The 20,942-nt window shown below is 33.9% G+C and overlaps 1 protein-coding gene across 1 annotated transcript in view; it reads left to right on the plus strand.

Annotated features, from left to right (window-relative positions):
* The window catches only part of LOC104496184 (CUB and sushi domain-containing protein 1-like), a gene marked incomplete at its 5' end in the record, with an annotated part of 81,179 nt that extends 61,474 nt beyond the window's left edge, over positions 1-19,705 (plus strand). Inside the window, 8 exons of the mRNA XM_010139265.1 lie at positions 1,086-1,159; positions 4,204-4,315; positions 5,391-5,570; positions 11,456-11,617; positions 12,630-12,742; positions 13,461-13,548; positions 15,684-15,816; positions 19,546-19,705. Of these exons, the coding sequence (XP_010137567.1) occupies positions 1,086-1,159; positions 4,204-4,315; positions 5,391-5,570; positions 11,456-11,617; positions 12,630-12,742; positions 13,461-13,548; positions 15,684-15,816; positions 19,546-19,705 (1,022 nt within the window). The remainder of the gene's footprint in view (positions 1-1,085; positions 1,160-4,203; positions 4,316-5,390; positions 5,571-11,455; positions 11,618-12,629; positions 12,743-13,460; positions 13,549-15,683; positions 15,817-19,545) is intronic.
* Positions 19,706-20,942: the final 1,237 nt, after the last annotated feature.

Genomic DNA, 20,942 nt, shown 5'->3' on the forward strand with positions numbered 1-20,942 from the left:
CAGGGGTGTCTTTAGGTTTCATTCTCGCACATTATGTCAAAATCCACCTAACTTTTGAAGCCTTTGATAAATATCGGTCCTGTCAAGTTGATATGCTCTACTGATGATCAGCATTGAAAATGGAAGATGACCCAGAGTGAAATGCCATATCACATTATTGTATGTGATAAGTTAAATTTTCCCTCTACAGAAAATTAAAAACAATTACAGATTAAATATAGACCCAAGCTGTGTTCTTTGCAATGCAGCGTCAGCACAAAACCAGACTTGATTGCCAAGCGGGAATCACAAAATAAAGCAAGATCAATTGGATCAAGTCCTCTGCTGTCTACCTGGTGGATGTGACTGAGCAACTCCAAAGCAAAAATAACTTCAGAATATGAAGTGGACATTGCTGAATAAAAAATAGTTTCAGACTGCTTTAAATTACAGTCATGAAACTGATAATCAGATAATTAGTTATACTCGGTGTACCTTTTTTTTTTTTTTTTTGTGAGGCGACTGTCTTTTCATTCTCCAGCAACAACTGAGGCAGTAGTCCATTTCAAACTTTTGTTTTCTTGATGACGTAGAAAAAATTCTATCAAAAATTTAAGTATTTCACTTGCTGTAAAAAAGCAGGTTGGGTTTGGGTTTCATTTGGCAGGGAGTGTGGGGATGTTGGTGTTTTTTTAGGAATCTAACTTAATCATTAAGCTGTTCATTAAGAAAGAAGCCAAGAAAAATGTTTCCCTTTATGCATTGTGAATTCACCTGCATTGTGAATAGTGGGATATACTATGTATTTAAAAAGGTTTAGAAGGGTAAGCTTAGCAAAAATGCAATCCTAACTCTAAGGTCTACACTGCCAAAGAAACCTGAAAAAATACCCTTAAATAATGGAAATGTACTGAAACAAAGCACTGTGATCCAACTTGGAAATTTAATTGGAAATACAAATGTAATATATATAAATACTCACATTCCATTAAAAATTAAATTCTTTTCATTACTAGATACTGATGAAATGGCTTAATCTTTGCAAACAGTTTTAGAGCATTGTTTCCGTACCATAATAATACCTGTTGTTTCACATTTTACAATAGATCCAGCTCACAATACATGTTCAGACCCTGGTACTCCACATTTTGGAATACAAAACAGTTCCAGAGGTTATGAGGTAATTTTTTCTTTTATTAGCTTTCTAAAATGAAGATACATTTGAAAATGGAGAATATGTTAAATTGTCTGTAGGCTTAAATGTTTGATGTAAACGTTCGGAAATTTCCACTCCTTTTTAATAAAACCTCATGTTTCATTCCAAGCTTTTATTTTAACATTCAGCTTAACTTCTAACCTTGTGATATATCATGTGGTCAATCCTTTAGGAGACTTCAGTAGGGAGAACTCTTTATAAATTGATTACCAAATATGATATGACATGATATAATTACTTTGCTTTATGGTCATAATTCTTCCATACATTGATGACTAGTCAGTAATTACATAACAATCAAAGACCTGTCTAATCCAAAGGCCAGGTAGTCCTTGACAAAAGTCAGCAAGTGGCTTTACTAAATTAGCAATTCATGTTACATTTTATTCAGTGAGAGAAGATAAAATTATTCAATGTGTTGAATCCAGGTTCTCTGTGATGAATATCCTTTCTAAATTTCCAAATTTGTCAAGCTTACCAAGTGACAGTCAGAAAAGTGACTGCGGACATAAAAGTAGATGCAACGGTGACCAATCCACAGTCATTACATAGATTGATTAATCTCATGTAGATAGATTCTTCAGTTATAAATATTTGTGTTTGGAATCTAAAATATGTTCTGTTTGGGTTTCCTGCGTATTTCTGGACCTAGGGCAGTGTGCCACATGGTATTATGATCAAGTTAGTAGAACTGGTTTTCAGAAAATCATTTCTGTATCTTCCTGTGGTTATTGGTACCCTCCCTTTCCTGCAGTTGTACTGGCTGTCATTGTTGTGGCTATCAGCTCTTTTCTTCACCTTCTGCTCCTGCCTGGCTCGCAGATGCCAAGGCACTTCCTCCACTTCTCCCCTAGACAGATCTTGTGGTGTCACCTCTAAGACATTTCGTCTAGTAGTAAGGGTGCAGTTACCTTCCTGTCGTCTCCTCTTGACCCTGTACCTGTCTCCATCATTGCTTAAAAAGCAACTCTGATCTTTGCACCTAATTTGATCAGGAGGCTGATTTTTTTTCTCTCCCCCTTTTATCTGCCTCACAAGTTGTCTTTAATACCAGAATTGTGCTGGCCAATTCACTGTTCTGGTGTCTGTTGAACACGGAGGCTAATTTTCTCATTCACTTCTAGAGGAGATAGTAGGTCTTTGCCTGGTCTGTATTTAATCTTTCTCAAGTATGTTCTTTCACTCTCAGATCAATGTCCAGGACAAGATGTAGATTTCCCTCTGATTACTACTGAAGTAGATTTTTTTTTTTTTTTTGTATATGTGGTTAGTGGAGTTTCCTGCTTGTATGACTTAGCCAAGCTTCTATGAACCAGCTCTTAACAGTCTTTCCTCATGACGGAAGGATGTGATGATAGGCAGCAGACCTTTGAAGGGTTTTCCCTTCTCTACCAGCATCCTGTCTTACCCTATTCATTTTGTTCTGTTTGTGCTTCACTGCACTGTGACTGTTACAAATGCCACCAATTTTATTACACAAAGAGTGCACTGCTTTTATTTTTACTTTTAACTGTAAAATGAGAAAGAAATATAAGTCTGTGACTACTTTGAACCTAGACATTTTTTAGATTGGTCTTTTGGAATAGTGAGGAAAGATTTGCAGCTCATCATTACTTATTGATAGCAGAATTATGAATTTAATGAGAAGATGACTGAGAGTCAAGACCAGCCATGCTCTATTCTAGTCCTTACTACAGACATGCTGTGTGTCCTTGGCAAGACAGAGAGGTGAATATGTTTTAAAATAGTTAGGTAAGTCTACAAAAACATATCAGTAATTTCATCTTTAAAAATACTGATGAAATTTCCCAAGCTACTTCAGGAAGAACTGGAGTTGCATTTGCTGAACTTCTATCTTGATTATCTGTTTTTATGTAACTGATTATATAGTTAACGGGTAGCCACTTTTGAGGAAAACTGCCGATTCTTCATGTCCATTGAAGTCCTTCTATCATCATTGCAGTGTAGAACTCTCTGCATTTATATATGTGCAAGCTTTATTATTAATATGCATTGGTTGTTACTCCTTTGCAACTTACTTGCTTTTGTCCGTGTGATAGGATACTTTATTAATAAGTTTTATAATTTCAAATAATATTGATTTTTGTTGGGTGGGTTTTTTTTTTTTTTTCATTTCTTCTGATCACATTTATTACCAAGATATTTTATCCTAAATTAAAGCAATGCTTTACTGGTCAGCCCTGCATCCTCAATATCTTGCCCTAGAGTTGTATTCTGGTTACTTTTATCAATACCATTAAGAAGGCCATTTTACTAGAACTTTTCGTACAGCCTCTCTTGTATGTTATGAAAATTCTTCATCATGTGCAATTTTGTATCTAGTTTTCCTGTTTTTCTATTTTCAGCAGAATTCTAAAGAGAGTTTTCTCAGTTACTTTATCTTTTCTGCTGAGAAAGGTCATATGACAGTTGACCATAGGAAGGCTTTCCATAACATCACTCTGCTAGTTTAATATATCAGGTAAAACTTAGGTGATTTGTAATAACAAATTCAGTGTAAGGAATTGTGGCCTAGAGTTTTCTATACTGAATTTACTTGTAGATGGTACAATTCTTCATAGTTTTTTCTGAAGTTTTCTCTTAAAAACCATGTTTAGTCAAGTCACACAATGAGAAACCTTTGAAACAGACTTTATGATCAAAGTTCTATTGAAATATATGCAGTAATGTACAGGGAAGAGAGACATCTCAGTCATTTAGTTTGCTTCCATCATACTGATAAAATAATAAACTGAAATGTATGAGCGTTGTTCTTTTCCATGTGCACAGCCCTGTCAATATTATTCCACTTACTGCTTTCAAATAAGGGTACGAAAGATCAATTGCTCAAATTTTTCATCATATTAAAAGAAATTTTAATTCCAGAAACTATAAAAAGAGGATATTTTTATTTTTTAAAATATCTCCCTGGTAGCTTATCACTGTCTTAATACCTGACTACATGTGATAGATACCTCTTCTATCTAATATTCTGTTTTGATCCTTAGGTTGGGAGCACAGTCTTTTTCAGATGCAGAAAAGGTTATCATATTCAGGGATCAACCACCCGTTCTTGTCTTGCTAACTTAACCTGGAGTGGCATACAGTCTGAGTGCATTCGTAAGTCTGGTTTCCTATTTGACGAGTTAGAATGTCGTGCAGTTTTAAGAATTGCAAAGTAATTTGTGTGGAAATTCATATGTTACAAGAAAGTAATCTTTATTTAAAAGAGTGGTTTTGAATATTTTTGTTTCCTATTCTAAGACCAAAGATATATTTGGAATATTAATTTGAAGTAAGATTTTTCAGATTTTTGTAATGAATTTCACAATAATTCTGTCAGTTTTGCTCAAAAGGTCTGTCCTCATTACCCTGCTACATTAGGTGCTTTAAATTAATCTAGGGGGTTTTTGTGTTTTGGATTAATAGAGAGCAGAATGTGGCCTGAATACTCATGGTGCTATTTTATTGGCTAGAATTTTGTGAGTCATGCAATAGAACTCGGTAAAATTCAGCTTCTCTGGGCTATGCGTGGGTATGCAAATATTAGTGTATTTTTAGCTCTGTATAGGTTGGAGGACATCAAATAACTATTGCATTAAATTCACTGATCTAAGCTAAAATTAATTCATTAGCATGACCTTAGATGCTTATCTCATTTCAAATTATCATTGGGTTGTTATAAATGAACACCATGGAGCACAGAGAAAGCAGCATTCTGAGTGACCATATCTGTTATAATCAGTGCACTATGACAAAGCTTTCCTATGGAACCTGTATTTCAATAGAAATTTATAATGAATTAGCACAATAACAGTTCTGTAATTTCAAAACATTGAGTGGAAGTGATACGTGAAGTTGTGACAGTACAATAATTCACAGGACCAATCATTGCACCACGTACGATGGCATGTGCTTCCATTCATTTTAACTCTTTTCCGTTTGCTATCGCAATTTAATTTTGGTGTATTGTTTAAAACATGTGATAGTATCATTGATGTCTTCCCACAATAATAAAACTATACACTCAGAGTGTTATTTTTACAGGTAATAGCTACTTGATGTTTGTAAAAGGTGCACAAAGATTACATAAAGAAAGGGAATAAACTGGCGTGTGTTTATTTCAGTTTGCATACTCTAGTCCTTTGGAAACTGTTTGCTATCACTTTTTCTAACTCTAAAAAACCCTTTGCAGCTCATGCTTGCAGGCAGCCAGAGACACCGGCACACGTAGACGTGAAAGCAATAGATCTTCCTACTTTAGGGTATACTTTGGTGTATACCTGTCAGCCAGGATTTTTTCTTGCTGGTGGATCGGAGCATCGGACATGTAAACCAGATATGAAATGGACAGGAAAATCACCTATTTGTAAAAGTAAGTCATTACTCAAGTGATATGTTGGGCCCCGCATTTCCCCTGACATTTTTATTTTACATAGTAGGATTAATTTTTTCCAATTACTATTTAAAGACGCATATGACACAAGAGCTTTTACTTTATGGAAGAAACAGTAAAGAAATCAAAGTGAGCATAGCATCTAGAACTCATGGAATAAAACATGGGGATATGTGTGTGTACAGGCACACATACAGAAGTTCATCTCTAAAACCTAGCAAATAAAACCTAAGCAATACAAACTATTACTTTTAACTGTATTTATCTTTAAGTCACATTTCTATTAGGAACAAAAAAGTTATTCCATAGCTTGGCTTTTAGATTCATTCAGGTATGCTTTTTTTCCTAAGAAAATATTCTAAAATAAAAACTAACAATAAAATAAAAAAATAGTACCTCTTTGAACCTGATTCCACTTTTATTTATATCCATGTAAATTTCATGTAGTTTTTCTAGAATAACTCTAAGTATAAAGCTATGAGAGCTAAATTTGCTCTTCACATATGAATAAACATGGCTATAAGTTCCCAATTCAGAAAATGTAAAAAAAACAGATTTAGAATATGAATAAAGCAGAAATAGTCAGATGCTATGGGAAAGGTGTTTGCAACATGATTTTTAATTCTAATATGACAAAGAATCTAAATAGATTTGATGTTTGAACAATAATTAATTTTTCATTAATGTGTGAGTAGGATTCTTTGTTTCAACATTGTCAAGACATATGATATACACCTAAAAATTTATCATTTTTTTCTAGTTCCCTAAAGATTGATTTTTCATGGGTAATATAATTTGATAAATAATAATTTGAGACAAAAGCAATCTTGGTTGGTTTTTTTTTGTTAATTTACTTTTCTTTTTTAATGAAAGGTAAAATATAGAAAAGGTCTCTATAAGAAAGAATTCTCTTTTTTTATTGGCTTACAGCCTTTAGGTATAACTGTCCTTGAATGACCCACACTTTTTGTGCTTTCTTAGCACTTGACCAGTCTAATCAGCAAAATTCTGCTCTTAAAGAAAAAAAATAAAACCAAACATGCAAGACCAAATCTTCCTATGGGACTTCCTCTTGGAAGTGGCTAAGATACGAGGCCATGATCTGGAGTCAGTGGACACAACTCTTCTGAGTGTACCAGAAATACAGCGAATGATCCCTGCTGTGGTCTTTTCCCATGATATCTGATCCTGTCATCTTAACCCAGCTATCTGGCTTTTGCTGGTTTGTGTCATAAATGTATCAATCTTTATTAATGCAATTTTTACTATATTTAGTATACTATTATTCATAATTAGACATAGTGTTTCTCCCCTCTATAAGGCTCTCTTTTATAGCACCAAGACTGATATAAAAATTTAGGCCTAATTGTATGCAAGATATTGCTAGCCAGAAAACTTTCCACAGTAAAATTGTTGTTTACCTGAATTATTTTCTGATAGTTTCTTGTAAGGGTATAGGTTTGAACATGTAAAGTATTCAAGACCAGTTATTTCTGTTTTAAATATGGCTCCATTGGATAAGAGATGATTGCATCCATCAGGCATTGTTTTAACCTTCTATTAAAAAAAACCCCACACAAATATGTTCATGAAAATGATAATTTGTCTTTTTACTTGTAGGTAAAGGAGTGAGAGAAGTTAATGAAACAATAACTAAAACTCCAGGTTTGTATACAAGAAGAGTTTTAGATCTAAATCAATTGATTTACACTCTAGGTTGTTATGAATAATAAAACCATTTCAAATATTTAACTTAAGTATTTATTACTCATTTCAAAGGAATATAAATGTTGAGGTTTATAGATGCCATGTAGAACATGTTCTATGAATTTCTTTCCCAAAGAACATTTTTTTAATTTCTACGGTACTAATTTTGTGAATTACACAAAAAATGCTGTCAACCAAAAAGAGAAAGCTTATATACACCAAACTCAGCTTTGATGTATTTTTGTATCAGAGAGATTGCTATAATGGAGAGCCTTATAATAGTGTGCAGGGATTGGGTTTAATTCAGTCAAAGTTCTGCCTTTCCATTGTAAGTGTTGTAAACAACAACAACTACAACAACAACAACTACAACAAAAAATTTTTGGGAAATTTTCATGGCCTTTATTTTATGGAAACTCTCAAGGTACTCTAAGATAGTGTTTCCTAAACTGTGTGGACTACCACCAGCAGGCAAATATCACTGCTGCTTCTCTACGCCTCCTCATGAACATGTGTGTAGTTAACTTTTTCCTTCTGCCAGTGACAAAATAGACAAATGCATCTGAGAAATCCTGCTGTAGATCTTTTTAGGTTCAAATTCAGGTTCATTTTCAGAAAACGAAAGGCCTCTTTTTCTTTTTTCCTTTTTTACTGACTTATTTAACAATGAGCAGGTGTTTCCGCAAGTACATGAGCTTGTAACTATGTATTTTGAGTTTTAGCAAGCTGCAGGGAAAATGAGATAAATGGCTCACACTCATGGCAACTCACAGATGGACTCTGTAGAGCAGATAGGATAAAAAGGCATTTCTGCTAACAATTAACTTTCCTGGTGAGTTTATTAGTGAGAGTGCCAGGTGAAATTGTAAATGAGTTCTCAAATGCATTGCTTCAACAGACTCACTATAAAGCAGGATATAATATGAATCCATTATAATTAATATATCATCTTAATTTGTTGGAGGATTCATCTCTCCAAACACCTGAAGGATGCACTAATCTGCTACCATACGGGTTTTGAAGTTTCAATGCCAAATTAAAATGTAGACCAAGCCTCCAGATATATTCTCTATGCAGAGCATCAGTAACAATTCACACAGGATCATGATGCTTATAATTAGCTTTGATAAGCAAGTGCTATTTGAAAGGCATTTTTTTAACAAAAATATTATAATTGAAAAAGCCAGTAATAGTAAGCAGAGAACTGAAACTGTATAACAAATGACTGTAGTTGGCAAAGAAAAGTTTTAAGCTATTTTAATAACCAAGTCTGCACTATTATTATGCCTTTTAGAATTGTTAATTCTCTTCAATGTAGATCACTATGTGTTTCGGAGCACTTTGTTTATCTTGGTTTTTGGTAGAATTCCATTTGCCGCTATATGTATTTTAAATGGAATGAAGCTAATATTACTAGAATAGAGTTTTTGTAACAGATTCGTGTTCTGATTTTCCCGCTTTGGATGTCCGAATACAAATTATGTTTACTAGTGTTCACTATGTTGCTATGTTTTTTACAATGTTTTCATAAGCAATAATAACTATCTTTTTACAGTACTGTAATTGTAGTTGAGTATAAGTTGCAGCTAAAGAATTCTCACAACACCCATGAGAAGTTTAAGAACTACAATACTCTCTTTTGTTCCCATGTTTCTCACTGCTTCCTGTAGTCTTTGCAGAAATAGTTAGGAAGCTGTTTAATGAGTGATCATGGATTTCTCCATTTGTCGCATTCTGAGGAAAATCCACAGCTGGTGCAGTGTTAGTATAACACCCAGTTCTTTTTTCTCATTCTGCATTTGCCCACAGTGGGTGGAAAGGCAGGAACACTTCAAGGCTCAGCAGAATTGGGTCAGAGCCACTTCAAGCAGCATCCATGGGACTGCAGCACTTTTAGAAAAACACAACTGGGGAAGCAGAAATATATTTTCTTCACCTAATAATTCTGATCACCTACAGCAAGTGCAAATTCTGTAAATACTGAGTCAAAGGTACTATTTTGCAAAGATTAATAGCCATTACTGACAGAGTGGTTGGAGAAACTAGATCCTGAAGACGTGAATGTGACAAAAGAAGTATGTCTGCTCCTTTATAGAAGTCTTACATAATGCCTGTCAGGTTCATACCAGTAATACTAGATATTCGCTTTCATGAGAATAACTTCAGAGACCCATTTTTAATTAAAATCAAAGGCAAATAAAAATAATTTCAACATTTTTTAAAATTTCAGGCTGTGGATTTATCATATGTCTCTCTTTTAGCAAAGCAATGAGAAGTATGTAGGAAAAAGAGTCTGAAAGACCCTTTACAGAATTCATACATTTGCAGAAAAAACATAATGTGAGATACCAATTGAAATTTAATGCTTCAGATTTTTAGTATGAAGTTGAGATTACCTTATGCAAAGCCCCAGTCCTGCATTGAGTTTTGCTTTGGAAACAGAGCACTTTGAAACTGTTGTTCACAAAGCCATATAGTGGGCCTCCACTCACTTGGAATCCAGTAATGGTACAAACAACATACTAGTGATGATTCCGAATCATGCCACATTGAGCTTGAACATTTGCCTGGGCTTTTGCAAAATTTGAAGGCAAAAGGCACTGAAAAAGGTATTATCCTTTCTCTTTATTAAATGCATGTTATAGCATGATTACACAGGAAGTGTGATGATTAAGAGACAGCAGCTGTCAGTCAGTCGTCAGATTTTCAGATGCATTGCCTGTCATTATGTTTTCTTGGAAATACATGGTATTATTGCCTTGGTTTTCTTTTTTCAATAAGTGATTAGGTGGAGGAGAAAATATCCATGAAATTTATTAAAAATGGATACACAGGATGCCTGCACTCCTAAATTTTCTTCAGTATAGACAGCTGCATTTACGTGTGCTCAGAGTTTGATAAAATGCAAAACATCTAATAATTTATTTTAAGAGTTTAGTATAAGAGTGTGAAACTTTTCTGATATCAGCCTTTAGCTGTTCAGCAAGTGGTCATGGACAGTAAGGGTGAGTTGCTCAGGATGTCACTTTGTTAAGGTATCATGTTATTTGTTAAACAGTTATTTTTATGAAATATTATTTTGTTTCTTAAATCATTTCACTTGTCAGAAGCTGCCAGGAAACACTGGGTGTTGCCTGGTCAGGAGGAGGGTCGGTCTCTTTTGGCCAGCTTAACTGTTGGTTTAGCTTAACCATCATGTTTGAAGGAAGTCTTTCCCATATTTTGTAACAGCAAAGTATATGGGAGAAATATAGAAATAGGTAGGGGAGAAAGTTATGCAGCACCCTGTAAATGTATCTGACATAAGAATTTTTTTTTCTCTTCTGTGTTTCCTTTTTAATTAATGTTAATATTGCAGATACTGTTGAATGAGAGACTTTTTCTACTCTACTGGCAATTTAGCCAAATATTTAAGATACAACATTTAATGACCTGTAAATATTCTTTTTTCTGTATAGAGGAAACAAATCAATGACCCAAATACATGAAAGTCTTCCTATAATTCGTGCTTTATTTTATAGCATTTTACTTCAGCTTATTCAAACTGCAGTGTCTGTTAAACAGACATTTATTTTATACCAAAAAATTCCTAGTCTGGAAACTTCACTGTTTGCAGGTGCAAGAAATATTGTGTTGAGAAAAGGTGTGGAATCTAAAAATGACTGATAAAAAATCTCGTGCTAAACTGTACCTGGAATTCAGTGAATTCAGTTGAATATTCATTTGATATTCAGTTCAAAATCACACAGTCTTGCTATAACAGATCCATAAAACAAAAGAGATAGCCTTAGACAGAGTTTCCTTCCAGGATATCATTCTCCTTTTTTTCATCAGACCTCAAAGCTACAGGGCCTTATGGGAAAAGTCCATTATTTTTGAGTCTTGAGGACATTCACTGAAGCACACAAGCACATCACACTTCATATTAAAGAACATGTATTGTATATAGACTGGCATAGTATATTATATGCAATTGTGGGGGAAATTTGTTAGATATATTGTCTTTACTGTGGTAAAATTTTCTATAATAACTCCTTAGAACAGTGGATACGTAACAGTGTAACATAAAAAATGAGGAAAGTAAATATGGTAGAAAGTTTGCTACTTTCTTGTAGTTTACTCCTTTCTTTGTTTCTTTTTTTTCCACTTTTATTTAGTTCCCTCAGATGTGTTTTTCATAAATTCACTGTGGAAAGGGTTTTACGAATATTTAGGAAAAAGACAGCCTGCTACTCTGACTGTTGATTGGTTCAACACTACAAGCAGCAAAGTGAATGCCACATTCATTGAGGCATCCAACATACAACTCAAACTATCAGGTAGGTAGGTTCAGAATTTGGTGTTAAAAAGCTGTTCTTTTATTTTTTTCTCTCTGTTCAGTTTTGTTGTATTTTCTGCCAAACACAAAAAGAAACAAAACCCTGGTTTTCATTAAAAATGTTTTTCTGCTTATTTTGCAAAAAGAAAGGTCCTAATGTAATTGTCTGCATAGATTTCAGTCAATTTATATGCAGTCACCAATCTACTTTTCCCCTTAAATTTAAAATAAATATTGAGGTATTTTTTTTCATCTCAGACTATTGGATAATATTGATGTAATATTATTATTACAATTAATAGTGAAGTGGCAGATGAAGTGTATATAATAATTTTAAGAGCTGTACCATTGAAAGGCTCCATTATTCAATAGTGGTTAATACCTACTTTAAAACAATACAGTACTGATAATGGCATAACATAAAATAGGCATAGATAATGAAATAACTTAGTAAATTATGCATACCTTTTTATTAACACCATGCATTCCTTTCTGCAAATCTGACTGCGAAGTTCTGATTTAGCCTCTGATCACAGTTACATGTGAAATGAGCATTATCATCTACCAGTACTTTTTAAGGTCAATAGTTCAGGGAGAGTTTCAGTAGTTGGCTGCCAAAGAGCAGATTTTATTTCACCGCACTATTGATACTGTTGTGATGTGAGTAAAAACCAATTTTTTTCCGGTTCAAGGAAATTCCAGGAAAGGAATTCTCTATTTATTTAGAATTATTGCAATACTATATGAAAAGACAAATGTTCTTGTTCTCTTATGTACAAAATTAAACAGTATGAAACCACCACTGCATCCTGGAAAACATCAGTAAAATGATATCCTGTTATTACAGCACTTTAAATCTTGTTTTTTCCAGGTTGTAAAATTCTACTACTACGAAGTATTTTCTAGAAAATGTTTTAGTTCTAAAGCAGTATGCTTAACTTTAAAAGGATGTTTGAAGAAACTGGTTAAAAGAAAAAATTAAAAGGCATGTGTCACCTCATTTGTATTAATAGGTGTTTACAAGAAAGAAGAAGCCCATTTGCTCTTGAAAGTTTTTCAGATTAAAGGACCTGGAGAAATTTTTGTAAGCAAGTTTGAAAATGAAAACTGGGCACTAGATGGTTATGTAAGTAATCAGACTGCTATGGATAAAGCTTGCTGAGTTTAAAGTTTGAAGTAATTTATGATTTCCTATGTAAGTCTATCCAACTTTTTACATTTCAAATATGGAATACAGCACTCGATGTCAGTGTAGAAATCACAATATTTTTCTTTCCAAAAATATGTATACAAACTTCCATCTGCCACACTTCCATTAAAATTTTGAGTTTACTAAGTGAGAGGTGAATCAGCATATTTTGCCCTTTTTTCTTAGATGAGAGTGGGAATTTTAAGTTTAGAAATATTATCCTTTTTTGGTTTGGTAAAGAGTTCACTGTATTAAAATTACATTTAATCTTGAAGAAAAAGAGAGTTATTTTACTGCTTGCAGTTCTCCTTTGCGCCTCATGATGCTTTCTGTGGAAAATAATTTAAAATCTGACAATTGAGTGGACTTCTATATCCATATACTAGTTCAATTAATTGTATGCTAGTTGAAGAATTTTAAAACCTAGCAATGTATATCAGATATTTTAAAGTCCTTCCAGGTGTTACTTTGAAGCTTTGTTTTATACTGCTCCAAACTTAAAATGATAAATATTGAATAAGAGTTCAGTAACATTTTAAAGGATAAAGATGAAAAACTGGGCTCCATATATCCCCTCTAAGTCAGAAAAACAAATGGCTAAACCCTCTTATTTATTTGTTTCAGAAATCTTTTCTTCTGTTTCAATATATTCTAGGTATCCTCAGGGCTTGAAAGAGGTGTTTTTACCTATCAAGGTGATATACGTGGAAAAGACTTTGGAAAATTTATGCTCCAAAGACAAGGTAAATTAATTTATAGAGCTTTAATATGTGTAATCTTTTTGGGTCTTGCAAGAGTGAATTTAGCAGATGACTGAGATACACAGCTGAAGTAAGCATGTTTATTTCGTGCCATTGCTATTATAAAAAATATGGTGAAATATGCATATTTGAGATACGTAGCTCACACCCCAATTTAACTCTGCTTAACATGTTCCTATCTCATGCTTTCTAGTATGGCAGCCTAGTAAGATGACTACAGGATGCCCTTAAAGAGAATGCCATTGCAACTGCTTGCTTTTCTGAGAGTGTCTTTTTGAAAGTAACAAGGGTGTCATGCAGTGCAAAGGCATTTTCTGTTCAAATGTGTAAATTGCAGTCAGAACTATATAGGAAATTAAAAGGACAGAATCAACACTGATTTGAAAGTGTTGTTTGGAGAGTGCTTGTTGCTGGTGGATGTTTTCAGAGTGTATAAGTATTTAAATAGAATATTAATAGTATTTAGATAGAATTATTAATTTTTGCTGATACAAGCTGAATTTTATCATTACCATGTTTTTTATTAATTATTCCAGATAATTGGAGAAACAGCTGGGGATTTTGGTAGTAAAGGATGAAGACAATGATTTTAAAACTTCTATCAGTTCTTCTAACCAATAAAACATTCAAAGGATCATTTAAATTAATTGTTCTTAAGCTTTTCTTAACTGTGGTAACTACTAGATTCTGTCTTTAATTAGGTTTAATTTTTAATTTAAACTTGTTGGAGAATATCCAGTACACGTGCAATACAATACAAATACATAAAACTATGCCAACAGGCCTTCCACACCTTAAGTGTTGGGACAAATATTGGATTACTAAAGTCCAGAGATTTTTATAATACACTGATTCTATGCAGTAAAGCTCATAACATGATCCCAACTACCATACTAGCAGGTTTATTACTTTGAAGAGGTTTGCCTTCACCAGTTCTGTGGAGAAATATACAGAAGTCTGAAGTGTGACAGAACCTGAAGGACTGAGCTTGAACTACAAGAAGTCATAGAAGAATTGTTTGCTTCTTTCTCAGTTTGTAATTTATTTAGATATTTAGTAGACTGATTGATGCTGTTGGCAAAAGTGAGGGAGTCATGGTGTTTGAGACAATGTGTACTAGTGGGTTGGAACATTTTTGAACTGTAAACATGAGTGTCTCTAATTCTTCTTTACTAGCATTAGCAAAAATATCCCAGAATTGCAAGCCCAGATATCTGTCCCAGCACCATCCTCACCGCACTTTCCCTCTGTCCTGGTTTCTCCTCCTTGGGATCTGTATATTGCTCTCTGAAGAATTGTGCTTTCAAACTGGCAACATGGAGTTGGCTCTTAAAATAAATTTTTTTTCTATAAAAATTTTCTACATTTTTCACTATAAAATTATTTTTTGTTCTTCACAATTTGAATTGTCAAGTTGGTCACCTATTTAAGAAATTGAACAATGTCTTCTTTCTACTGATGGAAAATGGGTTCTGCAAAATATCTTAAAGTCCATGTTATCTGCTTGTCCACAACAGGAATCCAGTGAGCCCATGCCACAGGTGACTGACTGCCTTTGTATTCTCTGCACCTCAGTTTTATCCTAGCACAAACACAGCTGCCAGAAGTTCTAAAACATGCTCATGTCTCACTCCTAAAAGTGGGTCATACAGCAGCCAGGACATGAACACAGGTGCACAGAATTGGGAGTGCTGTCGAGATGAGAACTATTGTGATTTATTGCAGTTACCTCATTTTTCTCTTCCTTTTCTCGTGTTCAATGTGGCCTCACAGTGCTTGTTGTTCCTAAGCTGAATATTAAGACTTCAGGCATAGAATACATTTTGCAGTATTAATAATTTTTTTCAGAAGGTATGTGACTTAATTTTATTAGTAGTAACTCATGAGAAGTGTAGTTCATACTTGCTTCACTTACCAAATAGTCCTTTCAAATAATTTTGATAGTTGATATATTATTAAATGGTGTTAATAACATATATACTATGATTCTGCGTGTTATTTATTTCATGTTTTTAAATAGAATTATTTTATCAAGACACCATTTTATTTCATTCCTGAATGAAAAGAGAACTGTCGAAAAACAGAATTTTATTTCTGCTCTTTTTGTTTCATTTCAGGTCCTTTAAGTGCAGACACAGACCTTTCAAATCACTATTATGGTACAAACAGCAGTTCTGTTGCAGCTGCCATCCTGGTACCATTCTTTGCTCTAATATTATCAGGGTTTGCATTTTACCTCTACAAACACAGGTATTGTAAATGTCATTTATTCAGTAACTTAATAAGCTTTTTGTTTTAATTTTAATAGGTAAGCATAACTACAAAACAGAATGCTAAAGCTTTTAAGAATATTGTTACTCTCTAAAGGCAAATATTTCTAAGCATTCCCATGAAGGGGTTCAGTGCAGGGCAGTTCCTAATGGTGAATAATTAGGAAAATGAGTCACTGTGTTAAGGAGCACAGACCTACCAAGCTTCTTGGTTCATTAGGCCGAATCAGGCGGAAATCTCAGGTCACATATTTCATTTTTTCATTTTACTGCTTTATTAAATTAAATGTATGCTGCTTCTTTCAAAATGCTTATGAATATTAATTATACAAGCTGAAAAATCCATAAATCCCATGAGGGAACAAGCCATAACGAGACTGCTTACAGTATACGCCAAATAAACTAGTGGGTACTACTACAATTGGCATCACTTCAGCTCGTATGAAACTTCTATATATGTAATTAGATAAGAGAATAAATCTAACCATCTTGTTTGAAATTTGGTTTAAAAGCTGTTATCTATGTATCTATAGTATTTTTTTCATTCTGAGTGCTATTTGGCTAGAGCTTTCTGGAACTTATTTTTTTTTTTTAATTGAGCTACCATACTCTCTGAGCTCCTTGTGTTAAACAGAAATGCTGATTTTTAATAATATGCTTTAAAAACTTCTGTTCTATAATCACGATAGCAAGAGTATTTCATGATTGTAAGAAATCACATAGACAAACTGAAACCCGCCATTGATCTCTGATGGACTGCACTGTCTGCCTACCTCAGCATTTGATGATTTGGGGAAAGGAGATTGCTGTGGAGCTTGGACTTGTGAACTCCAGTTAAAATGATACATGTTCTGAAATGCAATATAGCCTTTTGCTGAAAAAAATTCTCGGGAAGAACTATGAGCTCTATCTCAGGACCTATTATTGTAAGATGCCTTTCTGATGCCTCCAGACCTGCATTTGCAGATAGCGCCTGTTCTGCAATGAGGGGAACCTAAACAGAAACATGAAAACACAGGCATTTAGATCAGGTGAAGAGATGGAATGTGAATGGAACATTACTGTCACTTTGCTCTTAGAAAGAGGAGGCAAATTCTTAAGAAAAATTTAATAAAAATGTAAATATGATGTAGGGGTATACATTTTGTGATTTATTCTATGAAGTTTGTTACTACCTGCATTACTAGTAGAGATTTTGTTTTCTAGTTAGTAGCAGTATATATGTATTTAAGAGAGATAAAACTTAGTCTTCAGACAAGCAGCTGTAATCCCGATGTTTATGGCAATGCTGGTGCACCATTGCAGTTCTGCCTACCTTAAGCTGATTGAAATGCATTAGATACTTGAAAAAAGGAGTTGTTACACATACATTATTTAATCTTTCAAAGAATATTCTATCTTTTTTTATATTTTCAAACAATTTATGCCATTAAACCACAGTTTTTAGAGGAATTTTCAGTGCCATATTGTCATAAAAAAATTAACAAGTCAATTACTGATATGAAATAACTTAAGGTCACATTTATTCTCTTCAAAGCAAAGGATGTTCCCCAGGAAAGAGAATAGAATCTGAGAGTTTCAAAGGGAGTTTCTTGAAATTACATTAATGACTGGAATTCCAAAATGAAATTTTCAAAATGATACAACAGTAGTTATGTTCCTAAAGGCTCTCTATTTCAGAGGATTTGAAGGTCTTCTTAGGGGACAATTTTACAGCTGTTTCTGTTGTGCCTATGTCAGATTAATATCATCTAATTAGAACCAGGGTTGTTAAACCTTTTTTACACAGTTTCTGTACCTTTTATCTGACAGGCAGGGATTGCTTCAGGAATGAAGACAGCACCTCAGTGTTTCAGAACAAAATGGAAATATATTTAATTACTTACACTTAGGAAAGCTCCTAGTTAAGATTTCTAAGCATGGGTTTTAAATTCTACAATGAAAATATGCAAAACCCTATATATTTATGAGTATTAGAATTATTTGTATGTTGTCCATTTCCATTACTGAGAGCTCTCCAGTGATATTTTTCCTTATCTGCTATCAAAACCAGAATAATTTTCTAAAAAATAGTATGATTTTCAAGAACTCTTCTCTGAAGCTTTTTCATGAGATTCTTTTCTAAATTGTATTACATTTTTAAGCTCTATGCATCTACATTTTGCAATTCTTCATTGACTTTCTTGCTCTATTTCAATTACATGTATAATATTATATACTGAACTTCTTTTATATATTTGTTTAGATCCTTTTAGATGCTAAGAGATTTAAGATTAAAGTAGTAAAATACATTATAATGGGATATCATTCTAATACATATATCAGAAACCCACACAATTCTGGTTTATTTTTCATTTAATTATTGGCTCAGTACGTTCTAACAGAATTTCACATAAAAACGTGAACATCCTTGAAGTTTTAATATGTTCTTCACGGTGGTAAAACTCTATCCAAAATAAAAGAGTGGTTACTGAAAGATAATTCTTTGCATCCTTTGATATTGAAATGTAAAATGCAAATGTTAGCAAAGATTTGATCAATCTGATTACAAATGTTTGAACACATAAAACCTCTGACGAGTTATTTAGAGCTGTTTATTGCTCGAAGTATTTATGGAGGTAAGCATGCATGCTATGGCAGATCTATCTGGAATAACTGAAATTATTGACCATTGTCTGAAACTTACTGTCTCTAGCAGTGCAACGTATTCTGGATACATGCTGTGTTAGTGCAAGAGTTGCCTGACTGAAGCTGTGCTGGCGGACTTTGCACTGACTTAGATTTAGTAGTACCCAGGAGACCTGTTACAGCAATTTAATGGCGCAACACTAGCAGCAAATTATTAAACTATTCCCTCTACCTCTGCTTGAGAACATCTAAGACAATGAAATGCCCCAAGATGCTATCAATAGAAGTAATTAGGACCTGCTCACTTTCATCTTTCTAGCACACCTAGTCATATAACACATTCAAGTCTTTTGAATTGACAATTTGTATTGATCTCCATCAGAAAATTTGCACAGTTTTAGTCCAGTTGCCTTCCTATGTACACTGTAAAAATTAGTGTGGGTAAAATCCCAAACCTCCAGGAAAGTCAATTAGAATATGCTTGATGGTGATCAAATTAAATTCACCAATTGAAGATGCTACTGCATTTTTCACATTAATATCAACACTTTAGAAAAACAAGGATATATATTTGGAAAATGGCAAGGTGTTAATTTAGTAAAGCTGAATAACTGTTTCCACTCTGTGTAAGGATGGCCAGACTAGCAATCTAAAACTGAAAATGTCCTCAGAAAATATCATAATTGCTACTACTTTTGTACTTTTTCTGTATGTTGCTTTAATTTTGGCTGCCATTTTTGGCACTAACAACAAGCTATGAAATTGTCGTTCTTTTGACATTTTTATAATGGAAAATGCATATCTATATTTTGCCTACATTTTCTCAGTGCTTTTTAGCATCAGTTTGCCCACTAGGAATTAGTTTCTTCTCTTCAGGCCATGAAAGGTAAATTCCAGATAGATTTCTCTTAATTCCCTGCAATATGCTTTACAGGCCTCCATTTGTCACTTTTAGGAAGTAATGCAACTTATGTAGATGGGATGGAAACGATAGAGATAAAACGTGCAATAACTGTAGAATGTATATTTTAAATGTTACTAATGATAATATTCTGTTTGTGTGTTTTTTTTTTTTCCCCAGAACAAGACCAAAAGTACAGTACAATGGGTATGCTGGACATGAAAACAGTAATGGACAGGCTTCATTTGAAAATCCCATGTATGACACAAACTTAAAACCCACAGAGGCAAAGGCTGTGAGGTTTGATACGACTCTGAACACAGTTTGTACAGTGGTATAGCCTTCAGTGCCCAATATGACTGATTCATAGCCATACCTCTGATGGACAAGCAGTAATTCCTTTGGTGCCATATACCAGTTTCCCTTCTTCTCTCGGCTTTGCTGCTGTAATCTTTAACATCTTCTGTCAGCCTACATGCAGCTAAATTTTCTGGTAAAAATGCGTCAGTCTTCTGGGAATCAGACAAAGAATATTTTTTCATCTTGAAGTTGGATCAAAATGCCTGGCTGCATCTGCTTTAAATCAAGGCACACTTTAAGGAAGACTGCCGAGTCATGCCAATTTGTCATATTTAATGCCTCAGACTTTCATATTTGTATGTGGCTGGATGCCTTTCAATGCATTCTTCTGGGCACTTGGATAAATTCTTTAAGTACTGTGACAAATGATAGCACTGCAGATTATCCCCGGGAGTATTCTGAAGAAATAAAGCTCTCTTGAAGGAGAAGACAACCTTCCTTAAGGCTGCATACACCTGCAAATGCTTTACCATTGAAATCTTGCTAAAATTAAAGAAACTTGTAGTGTATCTCATACATAGGGCAGTTTGCCAATTTCCCAATCAGCCGTTATATTACAAAATGTTAATGCACAATTTTTTTGCACTAGAATGTTATGGGTGACTGAGCAAGATACTGGTAAAAATATACAGGGTTCCTACACACTGTCCATTGTATATAGACATTCACTCACTCTTTGCCAAGCAACTCATTCCACAATAAATTTACCTGGAATATTAAATTATGAGCCCCATCCTTAGCACCAGTTAAAATCTTGTGCGATAAGGACAATATTTCTTTTGTCAATTTTTGACTAAATTTCTTTGTAATCATGATTGCAAGTCACTGGAGACTTTCAGCCAGAGCAAGAACCTCTTTCTAAGAAATTTTCATTTCCAGTATTGTTTTCTTCTGAAATCAGCCATCAATCACCATTGTTACTGTCATACTATTTAACAGCAGGGGGGTTAGCGGCTATTGCCGCTTGCCATGTACAAATGTGAATAGTAATTTATTTTAGATAGCTCATAAAGCCTGTGAGCCTGTGCTCATAATACAGTCTTCCCTTTTGCATTTTTTCCTTTTTTTCTGTAATATGACATCATTTTCTGATGTTACACAGAACTAAGATACATTGCAGTAGCATATGTAAACCCAGCACAAATTGTCTATAACAAGCTGTCATTCAGTTTCTACTTTGAACAAAGGGAAATATTCAACTATCTTTGCTTTCCGTT

The sequence above is a fragment of the Buceros rhinoceros genome, unplaced genomic scaffold (assembly GCF_000710305.1).
Source record: "Buceros rhinoceros silvestris isolate BGI_N320 unplaced genomic scaffold, ASM71030v1 scaffold6247, whole genome shotgun sequence".
Taxonomy (NCBI): Eukaryota; Metazoa; Chordata; class Aves; order Bucerotiformes; family Bucerotidae; genus Buceros; species Buceros rhinoceros.